This window comes from Corvus cornix, chromosome Z (assembly GCF_000738735.6).
Source record: "Corvus cornix cornix isolate S_Up_H32 chromosome Z, ASM73873v5, whole genome shotgun sequence".
Lineage (NCBI taxonomy): Eukaryota > Metazoa > Chordata > Aves > Passeriformes > Corvidae > Corvus > Corvus cornix.
In genome coordinates this window covers 66,213,540-66,241,436 of record NC_046357.1, presented here as the reverse complement: position 1 = coordinate 66,241,436, position 27,897 = coordinate 66,213,540, and the positions used below count along the sequence as shown (strand labels likewise).

The following is a 27,897-nucleotide window of genomic DNA, read 5'->3' as shown; positions in this document are numbered from 1 at the left end:
TCTATGTTATCAAGTTTCATGATCTTACTGTGAAGAATCGCAGTTCTTTGAAAGGTTAAAAATGATCATTTTTACTCCACCAAGGCTGTCAAATAATTTTATTTTAAAAGTGTAAATTTTAAGTCTTGATTCAGATACAAAACTACATGTATATAGTTATCCCCCAGAGGCACTTCAGGCTGTTGACAAGAAGTCTTTGCAGCAGTTACGGCGCTCTACCTTCATGGGCGCAGTATCCAACAAACACTGGTTCGGCCGCTATGCCACGGCTGTTAAAATAAAGCAGAATGGGTATGAGTGCAATCGAAAAACTGGCTGCTTGTGTAGGCAGGAAGAGAGATACTGGCAATCTATTTTAGTAATTATATAAACAAAACTACTTCCAAGAAAGAACATATGGCCTATTTAGGGAGTGAAAAAGGGCCCTATTGTACTTTTGATTGTACTTTGGATTGAACCTCTGTTTCAATCAAGACGCACCAAACTATTAGCAAACAAGTTGAAAACTTAAATTCAGGGGCTAGTTCTTTTGATGTTCTGCAAAATCTATTGCTTTTATTGAAAAGAAGTCATAATGAAGGCAAATGTGAATCAACTAATATTTGCATATTCTCCCCTCTCCCAGCCTCAATGCTTCCTTAATATGCAGCTCTAATTCCATAATTTTCATTATTTTTGGGGGGAGTCAGGGTTTCTTTCAGCTTACACTATCATAAATGATTATGTTCTCATGTGGCTTTAAAAACAAACCAACACCTGTGGCTTATGATGGTGCAGTAAGATAGTATAAAAACATGTTTCAGAGTTAAAGTAGTTGAAAACAAAATTCTACTTCTTAAATGTTTAAGAACTAGATAATAGTGCTACTAATGTTTAAAAGTGGTGCAGTGGAAGAAACTGAATAATGAAATAGCTCAGCTGAATGATTGCTGCCCCTAAGCAAAACGTACTCTTAGTTAAGACAAGGGTTGGTATCTAGGGCTCTAGAATATATGCCCATCTTCTTGTTTCCTTCCTCCCATCACCCTTTCTCTGCAATCTGGCCTGCTGTGTCCTAGAGAAAGCTAAGTTTAGATCTGAATAGTACCTACTGTGTTCACTGTAATATTTCAAGAGCAGTGGCCTTGATCTTAAATTGGCAGTTACTGTTCTTCTAGTGACCAGGATCTAGCTGTTACAATGTGCTACCTACCCATTCCCTTGCTCCCTGGTAACCAGCTGCATAGCAAGCCAGAGCTGTTTATTCTCTTGGAAAGGCGCCTTGTCCTGCTATAACTGCCACAGTCTGTGTATACACGATGAATAAAAACGTTAGTAGGAACAGTCCTTGCGTACATGCTAAGACTGCAACAGCCTGATACTAAGGCAGGTCTTTGAGGAAGCCCCATATACATGAAAGGCAACAACTGCAGGTCCATGGAATGTTCATTTCATCAATGGAAAGGGAATGGTTTCTCTAGTGTTTTTCTGGTTCAAAGCCTGTATAAAAAGATTCATTTTCAGGACAACATATCTTTTTATTGAGGTAGTTAGTTTCTAACAGGAATTGTTCATCTTAAGCCAGCAAAACAGTTTTTCCTTAGGCTTCTTTCTGATGCTAAGTATGTGCAACAAGTACAGGGAGTAGCCCCTGCATTCTGCATCACTAATGCCAGCACTACCAGAGCAGCTGCTGTCATCTGGACCAGCTCCCTGCACAGCAATACAAGTGTTAAGGAAGAAGATGCAGATGCAGCAGTGGAGTTAAACAGGTCGAGAACATCATGGCTTAGTTCACTGTAAAACCCTAATCCTAGTGGTACAGCTACGGTACACTTCACTGTTCAGTTGTACCTGAGCCCCCCAAGAGATGCACCATCCCACTAAGTAATAGGACAGAAGTTTTTAAAGCCCTTAAAATTATTTTAATATGTATTTGTCAGCTCTCTCTTCATGTATCTATTTTTCTCATGACTGAGGGAGATAACACAACTTACATACAGCTATTTTCCTACATCATTATTTTAAGCCAGCTTGAAATAACCCAATCAAGTCAAAACTTACAAGTCCTTCAGTCACTCTTGATTAAAGAGTGACTGTAAGCTAAACATATACTGTATATTCTAAACTAAATGTAAGTGATTCCTACAGATAGTCATGCTAAGACATCTTCAGGAACATGAGCAGAGAGCTTGAGTTTTAAGTGCTGACTATAACTGCTGTTGTATCCTGTTCTTTAAAACACTGATTTGTATCTACCTTGACCTACTACCACACAGAGCTGAGATTTTCAATGACTTGTCATAAACTTCTGTAGAGAAACAAAATGGTATGTTTCACACTTGCTGCAGTTCAACTAGTCAGCTCTCTGACTGTATACTTTCGAAGTGAAGTCAAACTTAGACTTAATTCCTAGAAATCACTCGTATCTACAACTTTGAATGTACAAAGACAACACTAGCAATAAATAACCAGTAACTTGTGTAGGTACTTTTTAGGAAAGAACTGGGAGAAGAATGTGTTAGGACTACTGTAAACAAAGTCAGTTCATAAATGAATTAGAATTTGTCATGGACTGCTTATCCACTCCTTTCAGCCCCTAGAGTAAGGCAATACTTGAAAGAATAGCTTGCCCAAGCTCAACTCTCATGCAAACAGCTCCACTTGATTACCTGCTGCAGGTCTTTAATTATTATTAATAATAAATAAATAACACCACCTTTTTTTTTTTTTAGAAGTCTGCTTTTCCTTCTGCCAGTGTACTCCTCCCACATACCCTTTAATATAATTTTTGTCTGAAATAAGTCAATCATGGTATTTGTTTTTCCTTCATAGGAAAGAGAAACAGGTGAGTCCTAGTATTTCACTGAAAAAAGTGAGTTCTGAAAATTCGAGTTGCCAAACTGTCCAGAGCTCCTTTCTTAACGTATCTGTCTTCCTCTTCTGTGGATACAAAACCATATGCGATTGCATTTTCAGTCAGGTTAAACTGCTAGCTCTCTTCCCTATTTCCAGGCCAGCAGTTCATGCCTGTACCTTTATTCCAGTGGTTATAAAACTTGAGAACCAAAATACACTGTAGCTACTAAATCTTACCGGAGCATGCGGCATCGATGATTAGTCAGCCTTTTGTAGGCATCCTGCAAGTTGGTCACATTGCTGCTGCTCCATAGTCTTTCCCCAACAGCACTTGCTCGAGGCCTGTAAAGGTATACTCCATTTTAGAGTAGGTATCATCTTTAACCAAGAATGGATACATTTTTTTAATACCAGGTCTAATATAATACTTCAATACCCAGAAGCATTAATTTTCATAGCTGCTAAGGCTCAGCACAGAGCACTGTTACCACTATCATACAGTCCTGCTGGCTTAATTAATACTTCTTGTAGCTGGCTTTCTAAAATCTAATGATAAAGCAGTTCATACCATAATCTTGGTGTCAGGTTAGTTGCATCTACAAATTCCCCCCACAGGCAGGCTTCTCCACCTATTACAAGTTTCTTCTGTTTTTCAGTTCCTGAATTTAAAGCAGAAAGTCAGAATTTCTCTCTGTCCAGAAGATGTGCATGATCAACAATTAAGATAGGACTGATGTTCAGTTGTTTTCATATAAAATACCTATCCTGACCACTAATTGAACATTTTGTTAGTCTTGTTACTGAATGTGAGAATTACCAAGCCATTTGCCCAGAGAAGCCACTTCTCTGCTCTGTCAGAAAGGATTTTACCTTTTATGCTCTGAAGACATTCCTCAGCTTTTTGACATTCCTAGAGATTTAAGTCCTGATGGAAACTGTTCATTCTATCACATGCAGAACATTCCTTGAAAAAATTAGTTAGGTGTTCTTAATGAGCTCTGAGAGGTCCCTTGCACAAAATGAAAGCCCCATTGAAAGCATAAGATGTTTGTATCAACTTTAGACACAGGGAGAGAACGTCTTTTTCTAGAATAGCTTAGCACTCAAGAAGCTTGATAACAAATTCAGTGTCTGTCTACCAACAGCCATTTTGCACAACTCTGTTCCTAAATCATCTGCCCACCTAGCCCAGCATTCTCTTATGCAAACACCAGTACTAGATGCTTGAGGAAGGTTACACCTTTCCCTGTGAGAAGTACAAAGTTTCTTTTTTTTAATTTAAGAGTTTTCCAGAGTTCTAGCTGACCATAATTCCTTTGATTATGCTATAATCACAGTGATGGAATGGCCACTCTAAAGAGCCTTATTCTTTCCATGTACATTGTACTATAAACCAAGGAGTTTCATGCACAGAACATGTGTATAAAAAAAGTAACAAACCAGGGAAGTTAAGTGGTTCAACACTGTAGTATTTCTTCCAGTCTTGCCCATAACTAATGTAGTCTAAGTACCAGGGTGCTGACAGGATAGTGGTGAACCCAGCTCCAGTGACACTGCTCAGTTCATGAGCATAGTTACTTGCCATCCACACTTGAACTACAGTGTCTGGTTTCAGCTAAAAGAGGAAAAGACAAAACAACTAACTAACCAACTTAACACAAAAACATTAATGGCAATCCAAATTGCTGTTATCAAGGAAAAGGATCATGAATTTCAAAACTCTCTATTTTGTTTTGAAGAGGAATGTTTTAGAAACTACCTTTTGTCATCCCTCCTACCCCGAAGTCTAAAGCTGATTAGCTCTTTGCTGGTTTTAAACACAACTCATACTAGAGAGAAGCCTAGGTTATACTATAGACAGTTAATGCTCTAAGGGGATTCCTACATGCACCGTGTATCTGACCAGCTCTTTAAAAAGCTGAGCATTTGGCCTTACTGGACCAGACACACACTTAAGTGATAAAAAAAAAGAAAGAAAACCCATAGAAACTTCTCTACCCTTTATTCTGACATTTTAAAGCATGTTATATTAACCATGTTAATATATAACCAGGTTATGTTCACCTTTAAAATGCACTTCAATGCTGGTGTTCCTGTTTCTCCTATTACATATTCAACAAGTGATAATTTCAAGGGAGGCTCCAACAGCTGGGGAGACTTGCTAATGTCAGCAGACTTGCTTTAACTCTTAAGAGACAAAGCCAGACCTATTTAATAGTCTACTTAGGAAGCCTCACACAATACTGCGCTGTTACGCAAGAATACCTTACTAATTTTCCCATCTTACCTGCGCTTTGTGATCAAACACTTCTTGCCAGACCATTTGTCCTTTGTTGTAGGAAGAAACAATGTCCACAATGCTAGAATTTAGAAATAAGATCAATTTCGTGAACTTCAATGAGATTAAGTACAAGCACTCAAATTAGCAACATTTTCTACCCCAAGGCACATCAGGCCTTTCCCACCACTGCATGGGAGACCATGAAAAAGCAGGTTGTTCTGGTTTTGGCCTTCAGTGCTCTGTCTTGCAGAGCATGTTCTACCACGTAGAACAATGTGCACATGCATTTACACAAACTGATGTTCAGAACTACCAGCAACTCATACAGGGTGACTAAATCTGTGTTATTTAAGGAGAGAAAGAAATGTCTGCAGAAACTTCCTCCCCACTGTGTGTGCTGACACTACTGCAGATCCGTAGTTTAAGATACCCAATACGTTCACAGTGTGTGTAAAACCAGCCTACATATCTGTGCTGTGTCCCTCGTTTTAAAGCTATGAAATTCAGACCTGGTGTTTGAAAATAAAGTGGATAGTCCCAAATATGTGGCAATTTTTCAAAATAATATAGATACTAAATCAGCTTCCGTATCTGCACCTCAACACCACCCTCAAATAATGACTGCGAAAAACTGAGCAAGAATTAAAAAAACAACATACTTTTGAACATAGTAAGATTCCAGCTTAGCATAGTCAGTGCCAAAACCTTGCTTCTTCATGAACTTTTTCACTTCAGGGTTAGATTTCCTTAAATCGCAACAAGAAAACAAGTTTAAAAAAAAAAAAAAAAGGATTATTTTTGTTACATTTTAAACCAGATTTCCCAACCATTTCTACCTATGCACAGCACACTGGCTGATACCTTAGGCATGCCACAACCTGGAATGCACAGCAGAGCAGAAGCAGCAAGTTAACATGATTTAGGTATTTTGAAACAGTTTCATCCTGATTTGAAATAAAGCCAATAGACTTAATTCTCTGGTAAAACTGCTGGAGTCCCTGTTCTGAAGTGGTCTCTGGCAGGCTGCCCCAAACTCTTAAGAGCTCTGGGGTTCTTGGCATCTCAGCCACTTTGTGCTAAGGTTGTCAGCAGTCTGAGAACTCAACAATTTTGTGTTTCCACCATAAAAACAAACCAACACATTTGTGTTAAAGCATTTGCCAGAAGTTTTCCTTCTCTATAAAAATTAAATAATGTCCCGAGTGTTTGGATTTTATCTTTAAAGAGAATGCAGAAATACTAACTAGATCAATTTGAATACTCATCAAAATGCTCCAAATTCTTTATTATTAGTTAGTCTCTCCAGCAGAGAGACTCCAAAATATTCAAAATCCACAACTGAATTAAGAACACTATTAATACATGCTGTACCTCTAATACAAACACACATGAATCTGTTTGGTAATTCTTACTGTTAGCAGATTTTCTGGAGGGCAGAACTCAATGTAAGATCTACTTTAACACAAAGCATTTAAATATTAATTTTCTTACCTAGTATTTTTCTAACATACTAGTTCTTTTTCCTGCCAGGGTAATTTTCATAAAGAAATCCTTTAGAATATTTATGAAACTATGAGTCAAAGCAAAATTCTGCACATCAGTTGCTTGTGGAGGATCGCAAATGATCTACCTGTAAATAGTTACAGAGGTAGGAGTGGAGATCTTTTGTCTATGCAGTGAAAACTGTCCCATGCAACTGAGTTCCGTAATTGATGGAGGTGGACAGGTTTAGGAGGCACTAGATATTTGTTCTTTGAATTGTCACCATACCAACAACTGAAGTCCACTTCATCTCCTCCCAAATGAATGAATTCATCTGGAAATACACTGCTGATCTCTTTGAAGAACTTAGTCATGAAGTCGTAAGTTGTATTCCAAACGGGATTTACAGGTCCAAAGGACCCAGTTGGCTGTTCTCCATTGTAGCAAGGAGTGAGAAGATCTTTTTGACCTAATAAAAACAATTAATAGATGATATTCAGTTTCGTTGCTATGCTAACTTTGCTAGCAGGAAAAAGCAGTTATCCATATTAAAAAGGTAAACATGACCTAAGTGCTCACCTATCTTAAGTATAATCAAATAGAGGCAGGATGAAATAAGACAACTTGTAAAATGCTGAAGGGTCTAACTGGCAATCGGGACTCTTAATTTCAGATTTGTGATTTAACACACACTAATACACGTAGCATGTCACAATACCTGGAAAACGTAACTTGGATAACTACTTGAACAAAGCAAAAAAAGCTTTAATGAATATCAGAAGGAAGCCAATTAGAAGGAAGCTGAACGTAATGAGTGTGCTTCAGACGCCTCTTTTCTCTTTTTATTACTCTGCTTTTTTAACATGTAAGTAGGTGTCAGGTACATAGCTCAAGGTAGATGTCCTATCTCACTCTGCTAAGAATGTACCTTTACACAAAAAATGAAGGCTAAACAGAGATCAAAACTATGCAATGGTTCTCAAGTCAAGATACCTGAAGCAACATAAGCCAGGAAAACTAAACAGGAAAAAGTTAGTTTATTTGGTGTACACTGTAGTTGCAGCAGCAGCACCTTCCTGGCTGTGTGTTTCCTACTCTGAGCACATCTCCCCCAAACAGACCTTAGTGCTAGACTGCTTCTACTGCTCAACTCACAAACCTTAAGACTTCTATCCAGTATCTTCAATTTGAATGCAAAGAAAGCATAGCTGCCCAAGTTCATAAGCAAAGCCAGAACTGGCTCCTGTGCATCGCATTAAAAAAAGCTACACAGGAAGCTATTGAGAACAACTGATTTTAGGAAAGGGAGATCAAGTTGCTCTTTGAGTGAATGTAGACCACCTCACATATCACCAGGCAAGCCAATGGTTTTAACAGACCTCTGTAAGAGTGAAGACCGCTTCAGATGAAGATTCCAAAAGAGTGTTTAGCAAATTTAGGTTTTGCTTGGTTCCCTTCTTCCTCATTTTAAATAGTGAGAAAAGAGCCTGAAACATCTTCCAACATTATGACCACATCCCCACAGGATGACTACGAGACTCATTCCATGGCTAAAGCTAAAACTATGAAACACTAGAAAAATCTTTACTTTTGGCCAAAGTCATCTTACGTGAATTGCAGTGACATCGCATTCAGCGCACATGGTATTAAAGCACACGGTTTCCTGGTCCTTGAGTGCAAGTAAATACCAGCATTCTCTATCAAGAGAAGTATTACTCTGAGACCCAGAAGGTAAGTCAGTGAAGAAGCATCCAAGTTCACTGTGCTTTATACACTGGCAGATTACCACTTCAAAGTTTCAAAGTTTCAAAGAAACATCAGTCACTTCCAAAGAACCTTCCCAAAGCAACTCCAGAGCAAGCAACTCCTTATTTCTAGACACTGCCTTATTATTCTAAACTCAAAAGCTCTGAGTGATGGGGTACCAACAACAAAGTCTAAGGCAGAATATATCTGTACCCTTGCACACACATCTAGCACAGAACATGTCAACTTTCTTCATTAATCTTACTTCCTCTAACCTGTAAAGGTCATGACATTACTTAGTGCCTCTTCCTTATCAAGGGCCTTCCAAAGCACTTTATTGGTTACTTCTTAAAAAATTCATTTTGCGCTACTACTCACCACAATCTCTTAACAATTACTACTTTCTTGGGCATACCTTTCCCCCAAGACTGCGTGTGTCCTGGGGTATCAAACTCCGGGATAACTCTGATGCCTCTTAACCGAGCATACTCAATCACCAGATGGACGTCAGTAGGAGTATAGATGAGATTAGAGGAGTATGCCCCCTGTAAAATATTCACATTTAGAGACAGTTTGCAACACACTATAGCAGCAGATCACAAAATTTGGATGGGAATATTTTAACTTAGACTGGAGAGCAGTTTAAAAGGTTGGCTCTGGTTTATCAACTGCACAGACAGAACTTTTCAGTTAACTTGTGGAGAGAAAAAAACCCACCAAACCAACAAACTCACAACACTGAGACAGACCTCCCTGACAAGACCTTCCTTTCCTCCTTAGCTCACTGTTACTGAAGAACACAGAAAAGCTTGTTTCTATTCTTTCAGAATTTTGAAAGATACGCTTTTCAATTCTATAGTATAGAGGCAAGTTGTTGTTCCCCATTAGCTCTGAAACATTGGGCCCTTGCTACATAACATACATGACTAATAGAAAAATTCTGCCAAGTCAGAAAGAACTTCCAACATCTCTGCTTCTCAGTTTTGATAGTGACCAATTTAGCATCAGGACATGTTTGTTTTGTGACACTGAATTTGAGTGTAATTCTACTCCTACACAGCCAACAAATGTGACAATGACCCTGATTATTACAGTTCGGTGAAACAGATGCTTGCCAAAGAGCCAAACTACGTAAGAATACATCGTGACTCTTCATGATTAATAGCACCTTAAGCTTCTGTTTATCTGGAAATGGTTTCCACAGCTGAGTTACTCAAAAAAGGAAACAGTAAACAAGCCTTTCAAAGAGAAGCTTGTTCAGACACAGGCCATCTCCCTCTCTCTAGCTGTCAATGGGAAATATGACAGAATTCCATAGCCTTTACTGGACAAAATAATCTGACTGCACTATGCAACATATAAAATTTTTGAATTATAAAATTCTTCATAGCATCTGCTCAAGCACTGCCAACATAATTTTCATGAGGGTCAGATTCTAGCAAGCATTTTAAAACAGAATCACAAATCTTGTACTTAGGCTTAGTCTACTTAACTATTCTTAACTACTTAACTACGTTTGATTTGGCTCCTACTGTACCGTGACTGAGCAAGAACCTCATGATGGCTCTCACTAATGTAACAAAGCCTACCACGCATCTAGAAATAAGACACATTGCACTGTATTTTGTCTAGGAAACAACCTTGCACTTTTGGACCTCTTACAGACATGGTGTGTTTTGTAAAGCTAACTAGGTATCAGACAGGACAGAAGTACTATTGCAGTGGTTCCAGACCAAGAGCTGGCAGGAAAATCTCCTACATTTGTTTGAGTGGCAGAAGTCAACCAGTTAAAGAATCCCATCAACAGAAATCCAAGCAGTGTTCACTACTTATTTGCACACCATTAGTGTTCGAAGGCCTGCAAACACTGAAGATCATGCAGAAAATTTGCACAGAAGAGTTAAGAAGGTCATTTACCATGTATCCACCAGGGAAGACTTAAAAATGGTCCACACAGACACTCAGGTAGGATCCTAAATGTGGACTTGCTGGTTACTGGTCCCATTGTACTGTTTTACAATAAGCCAAATCGGATATACTCAAGCACTGGTAAACCCTGCATTTTATTTTCATGAAGTATGTGCCAGATTTCTGCCCTTCCACCCTGCTCAAATGGTGTTTACTCACCTTGTCACTTAATTCAGGGAAATAAATGCTCTGGTAAGGGAAGGACTGATCATCTACTATATGCCAGTGGAGAACATTGAACTTATTAAAAGCCATGGCATCCTGTAACAAATAATGCAATAGAGTTTAGTTAAACACTTCATTCTCATAGAAAACCTATGCAAAAAAGTGGTCTTGTCCCAGCATATCCCGGATGCCTAGAGCAACACCTAAAAAAGAATAAAACCTCTAACAAACCAAACCACCCAAAAAACCAACCAAAACTCACCCAATTCCCCCACCAACAAACCAAAAAACCTTTCTACGTTTCACTAAATCCTAGAAGCACACACCTCTACTGCTCCATCCCCCTGCAATCTGTTCTCACCACTGCTGTTAACAAGCTCTTGATCTGACCCCCATTCTACCAGCCTGTGTAGTATGAACTGCTATGAACACTTATGAATTTCTTCCACTTCAGAACACATACCCTGAGATTAGCTCAGGTGGCTACAGCATGGTGATGCTAACACCAAGGTTGGAGGTTTGACCCCCATATGGGCCATTCACTTAACAGATGGACTTGATGAGCCTTCTGGGTCCCTTTCAACTCAGATGGTTCTGTGGGTAATTCTCTATGCACCATCACCTATTTCAGCTTACAGAAAAGCTTATACTTTTCTAACGAAATACCTTGGACTTGGAAACAGAACAGCATGAGAGTTTCCTACTACATAGTACAGCCCTTCTTGCTAGTGACTTCTGCAGAATCCATTTCAAATGCATGCAAAATAAACTATGCATTTTCCCTGCAAAAGACAGTGTTTCTTTTATGTTTTCATTCATAACAGTGTCAGTACTTCCCTTTTTTTGATCTTGAAGATAATCAAGATCAATGTTAACACACATATTTTAGAATTATGACTCCAGTTGGACAGTTACATACATACCTTGGGTTATGCTGGCTTGTTAATGACTACAAGTGTGTGCTGTGAGCAGACCAAATTAAGTGTTTACATCATTCATGACTGACTGCAACACAGCTGCTCCCAATCCCTTGCCACAATACAATTGTTTTCACCACCCATTCCCCCCATTCTTTTTTTACCTAGGGGTATTTACAGAGGTGATAGAATCTCTTCAGGAACTCCCACCAAATCCAAAAGAAGATTCATATTTTGTACATTCCCCAAATTTATCTCATCTGTTTCATGACACTGCAGAATTTTTAATTGCCACATGTCTTCATGCATTTCTAACACATACCATCCTTCTACATAGAAAATTACATCTCTCAACCTTCAGTTCACCTACTCCTTCCTCAAGGACAATGCCCTTCCTGGAAATACAGTGCAGCAGTTGAACACAAACTAGAAATGTACTTGAATTGCTGCCCTAAGCATCTAATCGCCACATGTCAGAGTAAGAGATTACTGATGCTTTTTATTACTCTGGATTCAAGCAGGCAGAGAGGAGGGAGGAGAAGCATACTTGTTCTTAAAACCATGAAAAGAGCATAAGATGTAGATCTGATATAGTATTAGAGACAGACATGCAATTTAAGGAAAAAAAGCAGAACAGCAGCAGTTACTGAAACACAGAAATAGTTAGAAATGCAAGTCTCTGTGGACATCTCTTTTAGACAAACCAAAAAATACTGACACAAATATTTACTTGAGACTTTGAAGCATCCTCTGTTGCAAATGTAACACTACACAAGTATTACTTGCTGAACAGGCACTGACCTTGAATACAAGTGTTAAATACCCAAAGGATAAGTTCTGAGCATAGTTCAAGGATGACCTCAGAAATTAAGACTGTTTTTATGTGCACTCTTTCTGCTTATCTTAAACCTGTTTTGCAAAGTTCTGCAACATGGAGGGGAAATTTCAAATATTATTTCACCTTGGAGAAGCAAGACAGAGACAAGACAGGAAACTGCCTATTCCTCCACTTCAAATAACTAAATAATCCCTCCTACAAGGACATCAACAACAACAAAAAAACGGGGAGTGCAAAACAGAAAACCCCACAGCTTTGGCTGCTAATTTATACAAATACATCACCCTTCCATCAAGGTTGGAGCACGTTAATTCTTAATGTGCTTATTTAAGCTTTTTGGAGAAAGTTTTGTTTGTTTTTTTTTGTTTGTCTATTTTTCAGTAGCTTCCAGTGAGGGTTTTGAATTTTCTCCCTTGCTCTGTAGTACTTAATTACTGGCTTGCACTTAGTAGCCTAAGAAAGGACTATCAAAGGCTGCTACTGGACTACCAAAGTCTGCTCCAAAAGACTGGAGTTTTCCTGAAATCACTGGCACTGAAGCCAGAATTTGCAAGGTATCCCTTGCATTGATTGATGACAGTCAGATGTCTCAAAACATGCTTCCAAGAAATAATACATAAGCTGGTTTAGGCAACAGAAAATACAGAGAATCTGAGGTACCACAAACACCAGTCCCCTTTACAGATTTAATACTCATTGTGTCTGTCCACTCAATGCTTCTCCAGTCTACGTTCAGACCTTTGCTTAGCAAAGTTCACTCTGTCTTTTTAAAGTCATACAGAAGAGATGGGTGGTTCTTTCATACCAGCTCCAGTTGCTACCTACTTCAGGGGACAAAACACAACAACAAAAAGCCTTCATTATTAATGACACAAAACTGCCTACTTACCAGGTTTGTCAGAATAGATTTCAACGGTAAATAATGCCTTGAAGTGTCTAATAAGACTCCTCTATGAGCAAATCTTGGGAAGTCATTGATTTCAGATTCATTGACAAGAAACTATGAGAAAAAAAATTAAAAATTAGAATTTTATTTTAATATTTAATGTTTATTTCAATATTCATAATTTCAAACAGGAAATACTTTTTTTTTTCAGAAAATGATTCTTGGAAATCTGTAACAGACTGAAATGCTGCTGAATGAAACTGGTAGATCTGCTGTTTCTAGAAAAGCACCCAGTTACCAGGACAGTGGATGTAGTTAACAGCTATACTTACGCTTCCATAGTCATCTTCATGAACCAACTGGCTGAAGGTTTCCAAGCCTGGAAAAATACCCAAGAAAGGGATCTCAACTACAAACCAGTACTTGCCCTTAAAGTTTTAGTTACAAACAGTACCATAATTTTTTACAGGCATTCATATAGCTAGAAAGAATGCTTGTAGCTGAGTTTCTTTCTCTTTAGCACAGTTTCCTTAGTTGCTTAAGCACCACTGTTCAAAAAACTCTGGAGAGAACCATTCAAATTCTCCATTATGCACAGATACCGAATACTTGTGCTACCGCTCAGCTGTAGCGGATTAATCCCCAAATAGTAATACAATTACTGAGAGTGAGGTAGGAATTTCTGGTCTCATTATGCATCTATTCCTGTAATTTCTGGAACTGGTGAAGTTTCTAATTCAGCATGAAAAATCTGTTGATTTATAGGTAACTAATATACAGAGTCAACATTCCAGTAAGAACAGCAGGCTGAAATGTCAGGATTTTTATTCTTTGCGATGCAATTCAGCATGTCCAGTTATTAGGTGCAGTCAGAAAATAATCTGTTCACACTGTAGTTTAGACAGCTTTTTGCTTGGCCTGGCTGATTTCAGGCACAGCAAGAATGTACTCACAGTGTGCCACTGGATCTGAGATGCTGAGCATCTGGACCAAACGTCTAACTGATACATATCTGAGTATCCTTCTGGCTTGACTAAGCTTACTTCCAATGAGGTACTGAATGAGGGCAAGCTGGTTCTTGGTCTGCCATGAAGTTTGTATAAGCCCTAAACAAATAGCTCAATGTGAAAATTATCAGCTTACCTCTTAAAGCACCCCATACCTCATAAGCTTTCAGTATAGCCACAGGCTCAGTTACAGTTAAATGATCTAAAGAAAAGGAAAAAAAAGCTTACTCGTCAAGAAACCATGAATTGACAGGACAATGCCAAAAGGCATTAAAATGATTCTTCAAGTGCCACATCTCCCTTTGTGTTTTAAATTCCAATCAATCCTGTTTTTAAAAGTGATAGCATGCAATTATTTTTCATCTATGTTTTCCTCATATAAAGCAAGCTACTATTCAGAGAGTCAACAGCTAATCAGAAAGAAGATAAAACAAGTAAGGTGCTTAGTAATGTCAATGTTAAAATATTGTACATTCCAGCAAAGTTTAACCCACCTGATTTAAAACATAACAGACTGTATTTTTGCATTTAAGACATATGTGATAAGGGTCGGGTAGCTAAGCCAAACATAATCACAAAAAGTTTACTTCTCCTTTTATCTTCCTTTTATATAGTTTACGGTTTATTTCTCGAGGTGAGGCCACCCCAGCGCAGAGCAGAGCCGCACAATCCCCTCCCTTGCCCAGCTGGCGATGCTGTGCCTGATGCACCAACAGGGTGTCAGGTCACTGTCTTGACCTGAGCATCAGTATAGGGGCAGTGAGGTGAAGTACAGTAAGTAAAATGAAGAATGGTATCTGAAGGAATCCGTAACAATCCTCCCTTGAGTACTGAAGTACAGTATGAAGCACTAGTGAAAAAAAACAACCCTAAATTAATTTTGGTTTTGAATTTAAGGCGACTCAGTAAATATTAAAGGACAAACAAATACATTTAAAATATATTTTTAAAATCACATACATATATGTGCATAAAAATACACTATATCTAGAAATCTATAGATTTATATTATTCAAACATCAAAGTAATAACTGCACATCTGAAACAGCAGAGAAAAAAATCAAAGGGTTGAATTGCTGTACAATCATTTATTTGATCTGTGTCAGTATGAAAGAATGGTTGGTGTGTATAATCTACACAGTTCAAACATTTATCTAAACTACCAGAGAAAAGCCATTCAGCAATATGAAAAAAGTACCTCAAGTTTCCATATTAACCTAAGCACTGATTGCACATATTGGAAGTTTGGGGTAAGAAAGAGAACTTAGAAGATTACTGCAATCTCCACAGGTAAACTGTAGGGAAAATGTGATAAATTGTTAAGGATTTATTTCCAACACAGCAGGGGTTTTTTTTCTGAACAGCTATCATACCTTAAATTAACTTTGGATGGATAATTTTACAATAAGCTACTTGGAACATTTTACACAAGCAGGTAAGAGGACAGGTAACCTGTACTTTGATTACATATCCAATTGTCTTGCTACAGGATAGTCACTGACTGTCCATACTATCTTTATTAAGGAGCCAGACCACCCAAACCAGCAAATCAGCAATAACAGCATTTTTTAGAATTTGTACCCTTAAAAAGATAGCCCATCAAAAACCAGAAAATTAAAACTTACTGAAGTCTGGAAAGTTTAGCTTATTACATGAAGAAAATATGTTACTTGTAACAGGAAACTTATTTCTTAGAGCAGAGGGAAAAAAACTGCCTGTTCTAAAGAATGCAACCTAAAAATCACATGGTCTGACAGATTCCGTGACAGAAAACAAGAATCAGCTTTGGTTAAAATCTGAAGTTCAAAAACCAGTTCAAAGTTCAAATAAAAATCAAGCAGCACAATAACCTGACTGGCAGAACAATGAGAGCATTAGCATGTTGCCTGCTGTATTTCATTTGCATTGAAAAGTATTATAAGCTTCACAAAAACCTGAACTCTTTGGCTTACGTCTCAAAAGGATTTAGTAAATTTAATATCAGTACACTCTATTACAAGTCAGGTGGAATTAATCCTGCTGCACATGTATGATTTAAGATTAAAAGGATCTTTTTTCTAAGGATCTGTATCCTGGATACCAAACAATAGAAGATTATTTCAAAACAGAACTAGATTAATTGAATATATTGATTTTTGTGCTAGCCTGCCCAGACAAAAAGCAATACTATTGCTCATTCTTATTTCTGTTAATATAATTCTCTGGTGATTAGTACTTTATTTAGAATACTTCTCCACTCTGGACTTCAGTCACAGAACTAAAGAAGCATAGAAAAATGAATCCAATATAAACATGTTTTTAAATCCTTTCTTGTATATACAGATATAAAGGAAGTAGGTTTATAGAACTGCAAGATGAGTAACAAGTTCAACGAGCACTTTCTGGTTTTCCTGGAAAAACAGGAAATACCATGTACATATCTCAGTGTAAGTAGCTTCAATTCAAATGTAGTCATTTCTAAGGAGACGGCAAGCAGTGACAGCCTTCACTCAATAAATAAGCTGTACTGAAAGGAATAATCTCCTGACTGTGCACAGATCTCACAAAAGATAACTGGGTATTGCACAGCATGGTATCTCTGATTCCTAATGCTAGCTGCTAGAAAGGATAATAGCAGGTAAATGAGCTGTATGATAGCTGAACTGCAAAAATCATGCGCGACACTTGACGAGCTTCGTGATCCACTGTGGGCTGGGATTTCCCACAGCATCAAGAGCAAGAATTATCTTCTGGTCGCCACTGTTGTGAAATGTTTTTTAGCGCTTCCGAGAGCCCTTGCTTTCGAGTTCCTTTAAAAGAACCCCAAAACCTGCTGACTTCTATACCAGACACGTGATAGGAAAACAAGCTCCTAACGGTGCCACCTAAGCCGGGGAAGGAGAAGCGCGATGAGCGGCCGTGCGGGTACTCACAGGCCTCGCTGGAGGTGAGCTGCGGGTGCCTGTCACAGCCAGGGTCCCCCGCCTCGATCACCACCTGCAGCTGGAACAACTCGGGCTCCGCTCGGGCAGCCAGCGGCCTGCGGCTCCGCGTCCCGCCGCCGGGAATGCCCGAACATGTACTCGTAGTACCTGCCGGGGAAGCACAGGCGCCGGCGGGGCCCTGAGGCGGCTGCTCCCGTCCCCGGGCCGCCGTTGCAGCCCCCCCAACCCACCGCCGCTCACCTGCGGAAGGCGTCCTGCAGCAACCCGCAGCCCGGGCCCGCCGAGGAGCCGGCGCCGTGCACCAGCTGGAAGCGGCCGGGCGCCAGCTGCAGCTGGCGAGAGTACGTGCGGACCCACTGCGGCAGCGGCCACAGCGAGTCCTCGGGGACGGCGTCCGCCGCCACCTCCCAGTCGGATGGCTCCGGCTCGGCCCCGGCCCGCGGGGCGCCGTGGCGGAGGCTGGTGCTCACCAGCACGGCGGGCACCACGACGAGCCCCAGCAGCAGCCCAGCCAGCCCCATGGCTCTGCCCATAGTGCGGCGGCTGCCTCAGCCCGCCTGTTACACTCACAGGGTAGCCCGACTCCGCCTCCGCCGCCACGGGGCTGGCTGGGGCGGGCTCGGGCGCCTCAGTGCCCGCCCACGGCACCGTCCGCCCGGTGGCCCCTCGGCGGGCGTGCGGCAGGGTGAGGGTCTCGAGTGGGCTTCTGGTGGAGCGGGTCGGTTCTTTGTTCTCCTCTGAGGGGTTTTCGCACATAAAAACCATTAACTATTAGCTTCCAAAGGAGAGCCACGAGGATAGTGATGGGTCTGGAGGGGAAGCCGTATGAGGAGCAGCTGAGGGCACTTGCTCTGTTCAGCCTGGAGGAGAGGAGACTGAGGGGAGACGTCATTCTGATCTTCAACATCCTCGTGAGGGGAAGCAGAGGGGCAGGTCCCGATCTCTTTACTCTGGTAACTAGTGACAAGACTCGAGGTAACAGCGTGAAGCTGAGTCAGGAGAAGTTCAGGTTATTATCAGGAAAAGGTTCTTCACCCAGAGTGTCATTGAGCACTGGAAGAGTCTCCCCACGGAAGTGGTCACAGCACCAGCCTGACAGTTCAAAAAGTGTTTGGACAACACTCTTGGGCACGTAGTGTGATTCTTGGGACTCTCCTGTTCAGGGCTAGGAGCTGGACTTCAATGATCCTAATGTGTCCTGTCCAGCTCAGCATATTCCATTAATAGCTGGCACCATGAGGTCCTGCACATGGAACTGCTCTACAGAATAAAGGAGCGTGGCTGGGCCAGCTTAATTTCTGTATGGAGAGGGTGTGATGCAGGCTACACTTTTATGAAGGAAAGACTCTACATCTCTTGTAGTGCTATAAAACAATTTCAGTCTCAGCAGAAACTACTTTTTCACAGGCTTTCTACAGAATGTGTTACAAGCTATATGGTAAATAAGCTGGAGTCTGAGTTGCAGTGAAGTGTTTCAACCTTTAACCAAACAAACCTGGTGTTTTGGCCAATCTCAATGCAAGCTTGGGAAAGTTGTTCTTAATTGTTTGTGAGGAAGGAAATTCAAGCTTTCCAAGACTGAAAGTCACAGTGGGGAGGAATTCAGGCTTCATGCCACCTCTAACTGAATGCTTAATGTGAACACTGAAGTGTCATCGTTGTTGCTTTGGCTGATGCACCAGTTAATACCACAGCAATGATGAGGGGAGCTGACACCTGCATGCTGCTTCTGCAGAGTAACTGAGGAGCTGGTCAGCTGTCCTGCAGGGAATGAATCACAAAACATCCTGGTTGTTGCCATTTGCTGTGCCCAACCATGCAGTTACAGTGCAAAGGCTTGATGGAAAGTGTTTGATGCATAGCAGAACGTTATTTAATCTTGTAATGCTGTAAGTAAAAGCAATTCCTTATTGTATCAAAGAGGCACACAGGACATGACACCTGCAAACCTACCCTCCTGCTCTCTGCATGCCAGGAGATAGGTGGAAATGGCAACACTGCAGCCGTCTTTTCTGGCTCTCTCAGAGGCAATTGTTACACTCTTCAAGCGGTGGCAGAGGTTTCCAGTTGTCTGTTACGTATACCTTATTTATCTTTCCTTTGCCTGGTGTGATTGTCTCCTCAACTGTGCTGATTCAACTGTTCATGCTGCCTACCTCTGTTCATCTTTTTAGACATACTTAGAAATTATGGATTGTTTCATAGGTTTCTTGGAGATATCTGAGAGATCAATAAGCTCTCAGGGAAGGAGTGGGTAAGAATAAGTAGCTGCAGTTGCAGAGGGGACTGTAAGATAGTAAACGAAATCTTCTGTTTACAGATAAGTATTAAGCAGCCTGGCCACTCCTAAGGGCTGGTTACTGAAGACACACTGAAAATTTTTGCTTTAATTTGTTTTCAGTGGCTCTATCTTCTGTAGAGTAAGGCTGTTCTACACCAATGAAGCACACCTGTTCATTGGTCACCTAATAAATATTTGCCTAATCATTTATTATTACCACTCTTTAAAATACTTATTCAGTGCAAAAAATGCTAATTAAATTAATTTTGCTTTTTTTCCTTCTCTGGGTAGATTTTTTGATGACCAATTAAGAGATCAGGTAGTCTTTCCTTGTGTAAGTCCATGGATATAGTTTCTTTCTTTTACCCATTGGTATACTGGATAAAATTGTAGAAACTTGGTGTCTTTGAGGTATTTACATCTCTGCCAGTTTTGCTTGAATTTGGCCTCTGGGATTTAAAAATTACTGGGTGGAGTAGTCAGACAGATACGTGCTATCCTCATTTTCTAAGGAAACCTGACTGTAGTGTCTTTGATTACAACAAACAATCTCAGTTTGCTTTGGCATTTTTAGACACTTCGGTTTCAGGTGCTATGATGTAACCCAGTTTTATGTTGCATGTGAGGACTGGTTCTAAGCTCACAGTAGAGGATAAGCAGGACACATTGAATTGAAGAGTGTTGGACTGCAGGCTGCAGTCTTGAAGTCGTTCTCTTCAGAGGCCAGGTGATTTCAGTGGGATTTCCACCGAGCACAGCAGAATGATGGAACTGCAGAGCTAGGGCTGTAATTGTTTCCAGCATGTGCACAATGAAAGAAGACATCAGTGTGCTTCATGCTCTTAAAAAAAAAAAAAAAAAGCTCCAGTATCAACTCAAAATCTTGAATGTGGAAATCCACCATGCTTTATCCTTTGCCTGTTCTTCAAGTTTGATGTGCTTCTGAGAGGAATGGATTTTGATCTTCTTTATTGTTCACTTTTTGCCTAGATTGTAAACTGTGTTAAAATGGGAATGTACTCTTATCTAGGCTTGTAAAGACTTACGTGGTTTTATAGGTTATACATACCTACTGAATGAGTACTAAAGTACTATTTTGCATTTTTGTGGAAAAATTGAAAAGTACAATCATGAGTTACTCAGATAAGGAACTTGGATCCCCTGGTTCTACCAGAGATGGTTTTCCCATTCCCTAAGGTAAAAGTTATGTGTCGTTTAGTTGCAGATGACCCCTTTTTGAAAACAGGAAGAAAATTGCTACAGTAAAAAAACATGGTAAATGAGGGTGAGCTTGGCTCCTACAACAGAATTGTAAAGATTCCTTCATGCACATCCCTGTGTTAAATAGGAGTTTAAAAAATTTTAAAAAATTTAAAAAAATCAGTTTTGAACATTAGAAATCTCAAAAGTTCACCTTGCTAACCCAAATGGTAGAATTGGGCTGCACACCAGTAACATTTACAGGAGGAAATTCTTTTATTTGTGTAGCTCTCAGTTCTTGCAGTTGTTCTGTGGCTACAGCAGTCACTTCAAAGTGATAGGAGATCTCTCAGGAGCGTTTCCAGGTGTGCAAAGAAATGTTCCATATAGTCTCTATGGTTGACTCCACTTCTTATTTGAGAAATAACAAGGCAGCAACTTACTACCACTGAGTAATATTTTGTGGCCACTGTAGTCTGGTCAACTTATAGGAATGTTACTACCCAGTAGACTAGGGTGTGAATTCAGACCAGACCTGGGAATTGCACATCAATGTCTCGCAAAGACATTTTTGGAGTATGTTGAAAGTTATCCATTAAATTTTGAAAGAAATTTATCACTGTTAGTAAAAAGTATAACTCCCCCAGTATTTGGGAACCAGGTGGTATTTTATTTGCTGCATTTCCAAGCTAAGCTAAATTCCTAAGTTACCTGAAACTGACAGATCACAAGTAAATGCTTTTTACCATGGTTGTAATAAGTTCTGCTGTTCCACTATCTGAATAGTGGAACATATCCTATGAGTAGTACATATCCTTTGCAGATGGGACTGAATCTTTCCACACAGCTGCTTACTTGCTAGGTGAAGGGCATAGGCTACCTCAGATGAAGGTCTTGCCTACAAGGGGGTGTTGTGACTGAATAAGTTAGGACGGTAATTTCATACTACATATACATAGCTGCTGACAGTAGTTTTGTATAGGGAAAGATAGTGAAGATTCTGCATTTTGGAAATGAAATAAACTTCTAGTGGGGGCTGCAGTTTGGAAATGTAATAAACTTCTAGCAGGGAGTCACTTGCTGCACTGTAAGTTCCTAATCTAGCTTGCACACACTCTTCTGTATGGGTGTGGTATGTCCACATTTTTCCAGATAGGTGTTCTTTTTCATCCTGGACACTTTGTATAGATATATTTTTATGGATGTCTTTTATATATCAGGAGGATCCGGGCACTTTTTACATCTAGAAGGCTGGAAACCCTGACAGCCTAGAAATCCCATGTGTGACCAGTGAGTGCTTGAATTATGGGTTTAGAACTGTCTGGCTTTAAGTATGTTTGTTGGCTGAAGAGAATTTCCAAATGGAAGATTATACATGAGCTGTGTGTGAGCTACACACTGAGAATGTTGGTACTGATGTTGACATACATAATTAGGGAGCAGCACTAATGAAAACAGGATGTTTAACTGATGTAATTTCAAGGAAACTCACAGACTAAAAATGTTTCAAACAATAGCAAGGACAGTTTATGAATGGATGCACATGCCAGATGCATGATTAGTGTAAGTAGGTGAACCAGCTAGAAAGCAAACTGTGGACACAGCATATGTAATACACACATATTCTTTTGTAAAGGGAATTCTGGTTTAGTCTGCCAGCCTCATTGTGTGTTGCTGTCTGACTAGTGTTTTAGTATTTGTTGTGTTGTTTGGATAGAAAGAAATCTGAATAATTCTAGTACTGAGTCAGGTCTGTGGCTTCAGTGCTTAAGCCCCTAGAAGGTGTGAAAAACATGTCGGGAGAAAGTGCTAGCATATGCCAGATGGAGAAAGGTTCTAGGCTACTGGCTGGCTGTAGAACTCCTCATGGTCTTCTGTTGATTTGTCTTTTTTGTTTCACAGCTGTCTGGGAATTCTGTGAAAGTGAGGTCTGGAGCAGTGCTGCCTCTGGGCTTGGGGACTTCAGACTCATGGAGCCTCCTATTCTGATAGAGATATGCTGCTCTCAGATAGATTACTCTGGGGTCTTTGGTTTCATCAGCACTGGTTCTTTGGTCTGCAGCAATTGCAATGAGATGTCAGAGGGAGAAAAAGGCTGAGTAAGGCCTCTTGTACAGTCTGATTTGAGTAATGATTTGTGCCTGTTCATTACCTGCTGATTTCTCAAAGTCATTTGGCCATCACTGCAGACACAGTTTGTCAAGTAGGACATAGTAGAGCTGTCCTGGATTAGAAGTGTGTGGAAAAATTCACAACACCAGAGGTTTACATCCAAAAAGGAAACAGAGGAGTCCAGTAACTTTATTCACATAAAGGGAGAGGCCATGGGGTATTTCCCTGGGGTCTCTCAAATTGTTGGTGAACACATCCCCCTTTTTATCCTGAGTTTCTGCCCACTTCACCCTCTTCCTTTCCCCATTGGCTAAGGTACTCGGAAGGTACAGACTTCCCAAATCACATGCTCTATGCCCCCCTCTAATATGCACTCCTTTTTTTATTTTCTTTTATAACAAAACACTGCTCATAATTCTATTAAGTCTTTGTTCTTTTTCTCTAAGTTGAGGAATTTAACACCACCTTGGCTGAGCAGCAGTCTGTGTCAAGTAGTAACATTTTCTAGAACTGATCATTTCTTCCACTACTTCCGTATCTGTAAGTTCTTGGCCCTATCTCCAAACAAATTCTTATGGTGTCTTTGTAAAGACACATTCATCTCATTCCTTTCAGAAGCAAGGTAGTCAGCAAAAGGGTAACAATTTTGAGCACAGAGGAAGAAGGACTATTCAAGCAGAAGGAGAATTTCTTACTTCTAGGACTACTTCTCTGAAGATCTCCAGATCTTTTACCACTACAGCCCAAATATTCAAGTAGTTCTGCCTATATACAGTTGTCCTTAAAAATAGCTCTGGTTGTTCTTGACTTTCTTCTAGGCTGGCTTCTTCAGAATTACACACTGTAGTCTCCAGTCTTATGTGTCTCACTTTCTGCAACTACATTCCCTCAGTCCTGGAAGTGTGTGATACTAAAAGGTGTTTTAGTGCAAAACTTCTAATCATGTTAGTGCTTCATTGTACCTATAGATAGAGGGTAAAACTCATCTGGTAAGAGGGGACTTAGATAGGACCCCTAATTTGTCTGTGCAAGATAACTATGATAGCAGTGCAAGACAGCAATTTCCTTGAAAGTTTTCTGATGTTAAATATTCAGGGCATCCTATGTCTTTGCTGCTTCCCAGGGGAATCCAGGATCCCAGCAACCCAGCAAAGCTCCAGCTGATAACATGAAAAGGCAACACAGAACATAGGGCAGGTACTGAGTTCGCTGGTTACATGCTCTGTTTTCTGGAAAGTGGACCAAACTCAGTGTGGTGGGTTGACCCTGGCTGTTTGCCAGATGCCCACCAAAACTGTTCCATCACCCTTCTCCTTAGCTGGACAGGAGACAGAGAATATCATAGAATCATAGAATGGTTTGGGTTGGAGTGGACCTTAAAGATCATCTGGTTCTAATGCCCCTGCCAAAACCAAGGACACCTAGAAGATGGATGAAAGGCTAGATGATGAATCTATGATGAAAGGCTTGTGGGTCAAGATAAGGACAGGGAGAAATAATCAATTACTGTCATGGAGAAAACAGACTTGAGTTGGGGAAAAACTAATTTCATACCAATCCATTCAGAGTAGGATAACGAGAAATAAACCCAAATCTTAGAAACATTTTCCTCCTCTACTCCCTTCTTCCTGGATTCAGCTTCACTCACAATTTCCTCTGCCTCCTACCTCTGAGAAGCACAGGGGGTCAGGGAAAGGGGGTTGTGGTCAGTTCAACATACACTGTCTCTGCTACTCCTTCCTCCTCAGAAGAACGCTCCTCACACTCTTCCACTGCTCCAGTTTAGTTCCCTCCCACAGCAGGAAGTCCTCCATTAACTTCTCCAACGTGAGCCCTTCCCACAGGCTGCAGTTCTTCACAAACCACTCCAGCATGGGTCCCTCCCACGGGGTGCAGTCCTTCAGGCACCAACTGCCTCAGCATGGATCCTCATGGGATCACAAGTCCTGCCAGCAAAGCTGTTCCAGTGTGGGCTCCTTTCCACGGGCAGGTCCTGCCAGGAGCCTGCTCCATCTTGGGCTTCCCACAGGGGTCACAGCCTCCTTCGGGCATCTACCTGCTCTAGCATGGGGTCCTCCATGGGCTGTAGCTGTATATCTGATCCACCATTAAACAGCTTGAGCTGCTTCAGCTGAAGCTGCACAGCTGCCTCACCATGGTCTGCACCACAGGGACACCTCAGGCACCTCTTTCCTTCACTGACCTTGGTGTCTGCAGAGCTGTTTCTCACAGATATTCTCACTTCTTTCTCAGGCTGCACAAGGGATTTTACCCCCTTCTTAAATACATTACCCCAGAGATGCTACCACTGTTACTGGTGGGATCAGTCATGTGTCCGTCTGGGAGCTGGTGGCACTGGCTCTTTTGGACATTGGGGAAACTTCTGTCAGCTTCTCACAGGGGCCACCCCTGTAACCCCCCACTAACAAAACCCTGCCACAAAACCTCCATATGCCTGACTGTACCTCAGCATTTTTTTTTTTCTTGAGATGACATTAGACTTCTAAGATCTCAAGAGAGCAGAACACATTCACATGAGCAGACTGGTAAATCAGGAAGAGGACAGTCACAGAAAGGCAAATGCTTATGTATTATGATCCAAAGGCAGACCCACATGGGCAAAATGTACATTTGTTTGAGGTTATATTCCTGTTAGAACAACTCAGTCACTTATCTGTTGCGTCACTGTAATACATTACACATTGAATCCACAGATCCTTCTATATCCCTTCGTTTACACTAGACCAAACTTCCCATGTGTACAAGCTCTGAAAGGGGTGTTTTCTAGAGAAGCACCTTGTCAGAACTGAATATGGATGTGATGGAATAATTGAAATAGCCTAGAAACATGTAGTAGGAGTGCTCACACAATGTCTGAGGTGCAGAGCCCTTGCAAGTTTTATATGTTGGAGATTTCTTTAATAATCAAAGAGGGCAAAGTCTATACAGAATGTTTTGGGTTTGGTGGTGTTGTTTGGGGGTTTTTGTTTGTTTGTTTGTGGGTTTTTTGTTTGTTTTTTTTTGGGTTTTTTTTGTTTGTTTTTTTTGTGGGTTTTTTTGGTTTTTTTTTTTAAATTTTAATTTAATTAAATCTATAATGGGGAAAGATGACCAAATTTTTTCCTCCCTTGTGAAGCCATGTATTCACCAGCAGGTGGTGCTATGCTCTCACTGAATCAGTGTCTGTCATTCCTGGGGACATCACCCTGAAAGTGGAACTACAGGCATGATGGCAACAATTAGTCTCGTCTGCACATTTTGTTAGCTGATTAGAAACCATCCCAGGATTCCATGCACATATTTTTTTGCTGAGTTCCTCCATACTGTGCTTATACAGCAAAATAAATATTACTGCATTTTGTCTGAAGAAATCCATGCAAATCAGATGCCTACTTAATGACTGTTTTTATTCTGTGTAGTTAACATTCAAATTTATGGATTACAGATTACAGGATAATAGGAGCGCTGGTGTTAGAGGGGTAAGTCTGTGTCCTCTTTAGGGACACTAAAAGAATTTTCCAGTGGGAAAAAAAAGCTAAACCATCTATGTTTAGAGAGGCAAGAAATAAAATTATTATTTCTCAGGACCTGAGTAGATCTTGTTTTGTTTCTACTTCCTTTCTTGCTGTCACTGAAAATGTTAAACTTAGGATGAATTAAATTGCTGGGGCCTTGGAAAAGTTTTCATCTCTTTCTCCTAATTTTACTCTGAACTAAGTCCCCACTAAACAAACACAGAGTGGTTTCAAGTGGAGACCCACTGGTCTGTTGTGGTGAAATATCCAATTTATGGACAGTACCCTTCAGTCAGAGAGGGTGACATGCCTACATGTACAGCTTCAGAGAGACTTTGAGAAACTTAAGGATTGATTAGAAAGCTCATGAACTTCAGTGCCCTGCACATCACAACAGGCTGGTTGGTAACTTCTTCAGTGCAGCACTGAAACAAACTCCCTGGAGAGGCTGTGGTGTTTCATCCATAGGGCCTTTGAGCTTGGCTGAAGCTGACCTCATCTGGTGTTGCTGTTAATGCATTTTGTGCAGAAGTCCTTTCGTGGTAGTACTCCTTCATAGATGTTACTTTGGCTTAGTGCCAGCTGCAGTAGATCTGTATTACACACTATACTTAAATTACGAATATGCACTGATTAGTGGGAAATCTGTATGACATAAAAGTTACTAGGAATAGTAACCTAATGATATTGTCTTCTGTTCACCTTGGATACCCTAAACCAGATTCATCTACTCTACATCACCTGGCCATGCTGTGCCTCTCTCTGCTGCAGCTGAGCAGAGAGACCCTACAGCTTCACTGTTGTGTGCTGGCGTAGGTAGGGTTTACTAAAGCTGATTTGGACATGGAACAAATCTATGACTGCAGTTATGTCATCCTGGCAGAGAAGTAAGTTTTGTAGGAGAGCAAAAGAGAAGAACAAAAATGTGTGCATGTGTCACTCAGTGCTCCAGTTTTTCCATAGAGGTAAAGTCCCATACATCAAGTTCTGGCTCAAGAGCAGCCAGATCACCTAGCAAGAAAAGGGTTAGTAAAAGGTAAAAGGCAGAGATGCTCAAAAAATGGGGTGCTTGTGTTGCTATTTCTGTTGTAAAGGACTCTGTCCTGCATGACATCTTTGTCTCTGAACTGGGGAGACGTGGATTGGATGGGTGATCATTTGGTGGGTAAAGAATTGGCTGGATGGTCACTCTCAAAGGGTTTCAGCCTATGGCTCAATGTCCAAGTGGAGATGAGTGATGTGTGGAGCTCCTCAGGGGTTAGTATTGTGACTGTCCCTGTTTGAAATATTTGTTAGTGACATGGACAGTGGGATTGAGTGCGATCTCAGCAAGGCTGCCAACCACACCAAGCTGTGTGGTGCAGCTGATATACTGGAGGGCAGGGATACCATTTGCAGGGACCTTGCAGGCCCTAGCTGGGCCTATGTAAACCTCATGAAGTTCAACAAGGTCAAATGCAAGGTCCTACATCTGGTAATCCCAAGCACAAGTACAGGCTGGGTAGAGAATGGATTGATAACAGATTTGAGTCAAAAGATTTGTGGGTACTGGTGGGTGAGAGGCTGGACATGACCCCAGCCATGGGAACTCACAGCCCAGAAAGCCAAACGTGTCCTGGGCTGCATCCAAAGCAGCACAGCCAACGGGGCCAGGGAGGGGATTCTGCCCCTCTGCCCTGCTCTGCTCTGCTGAGACCCCACCTGGACCACTGGGGCCTCCAGCATAAAAAAGGCATG

At 40.8% G+C, this 27,897-nt stretch overlaps 1 protein-coding gene across 1 annotated transcript; it reads right to left on the bottom strand.

The window, feature by feature from the left end:
* Positions 1-81: 81 nt before the first annotated feature.
* HEXB (hexosaminidase subunit beta) lies at positions 82-17,625 on the bottom strand. Its single transcript, XM_039567291.1, is given in 15 exon segments — positions 82-269; positions 3,076-3,180; positions 3,407-3,497; positions 4,279-4,453; positions 5,126-5,198; positions 5,779-5,865; positions 6,890-7,070; positions 8,763-8,892; positions 10,475-10,576; positions 13,125-13,235; positions 13,454-13,500; positions 14,265-14,330; positions 17,041-17,158; positions 17,160-17,199; positions 17,293-17,625. Coding segments are annotated over 15 exon segments (1,683 nt in total). The 5' UTR covers positions 17,586-17,625; the 3' UTR covers positions 82-205.
* Between the last annotated feature and the right edge of the window lie 10,272 nt (positions 17,626-27,897).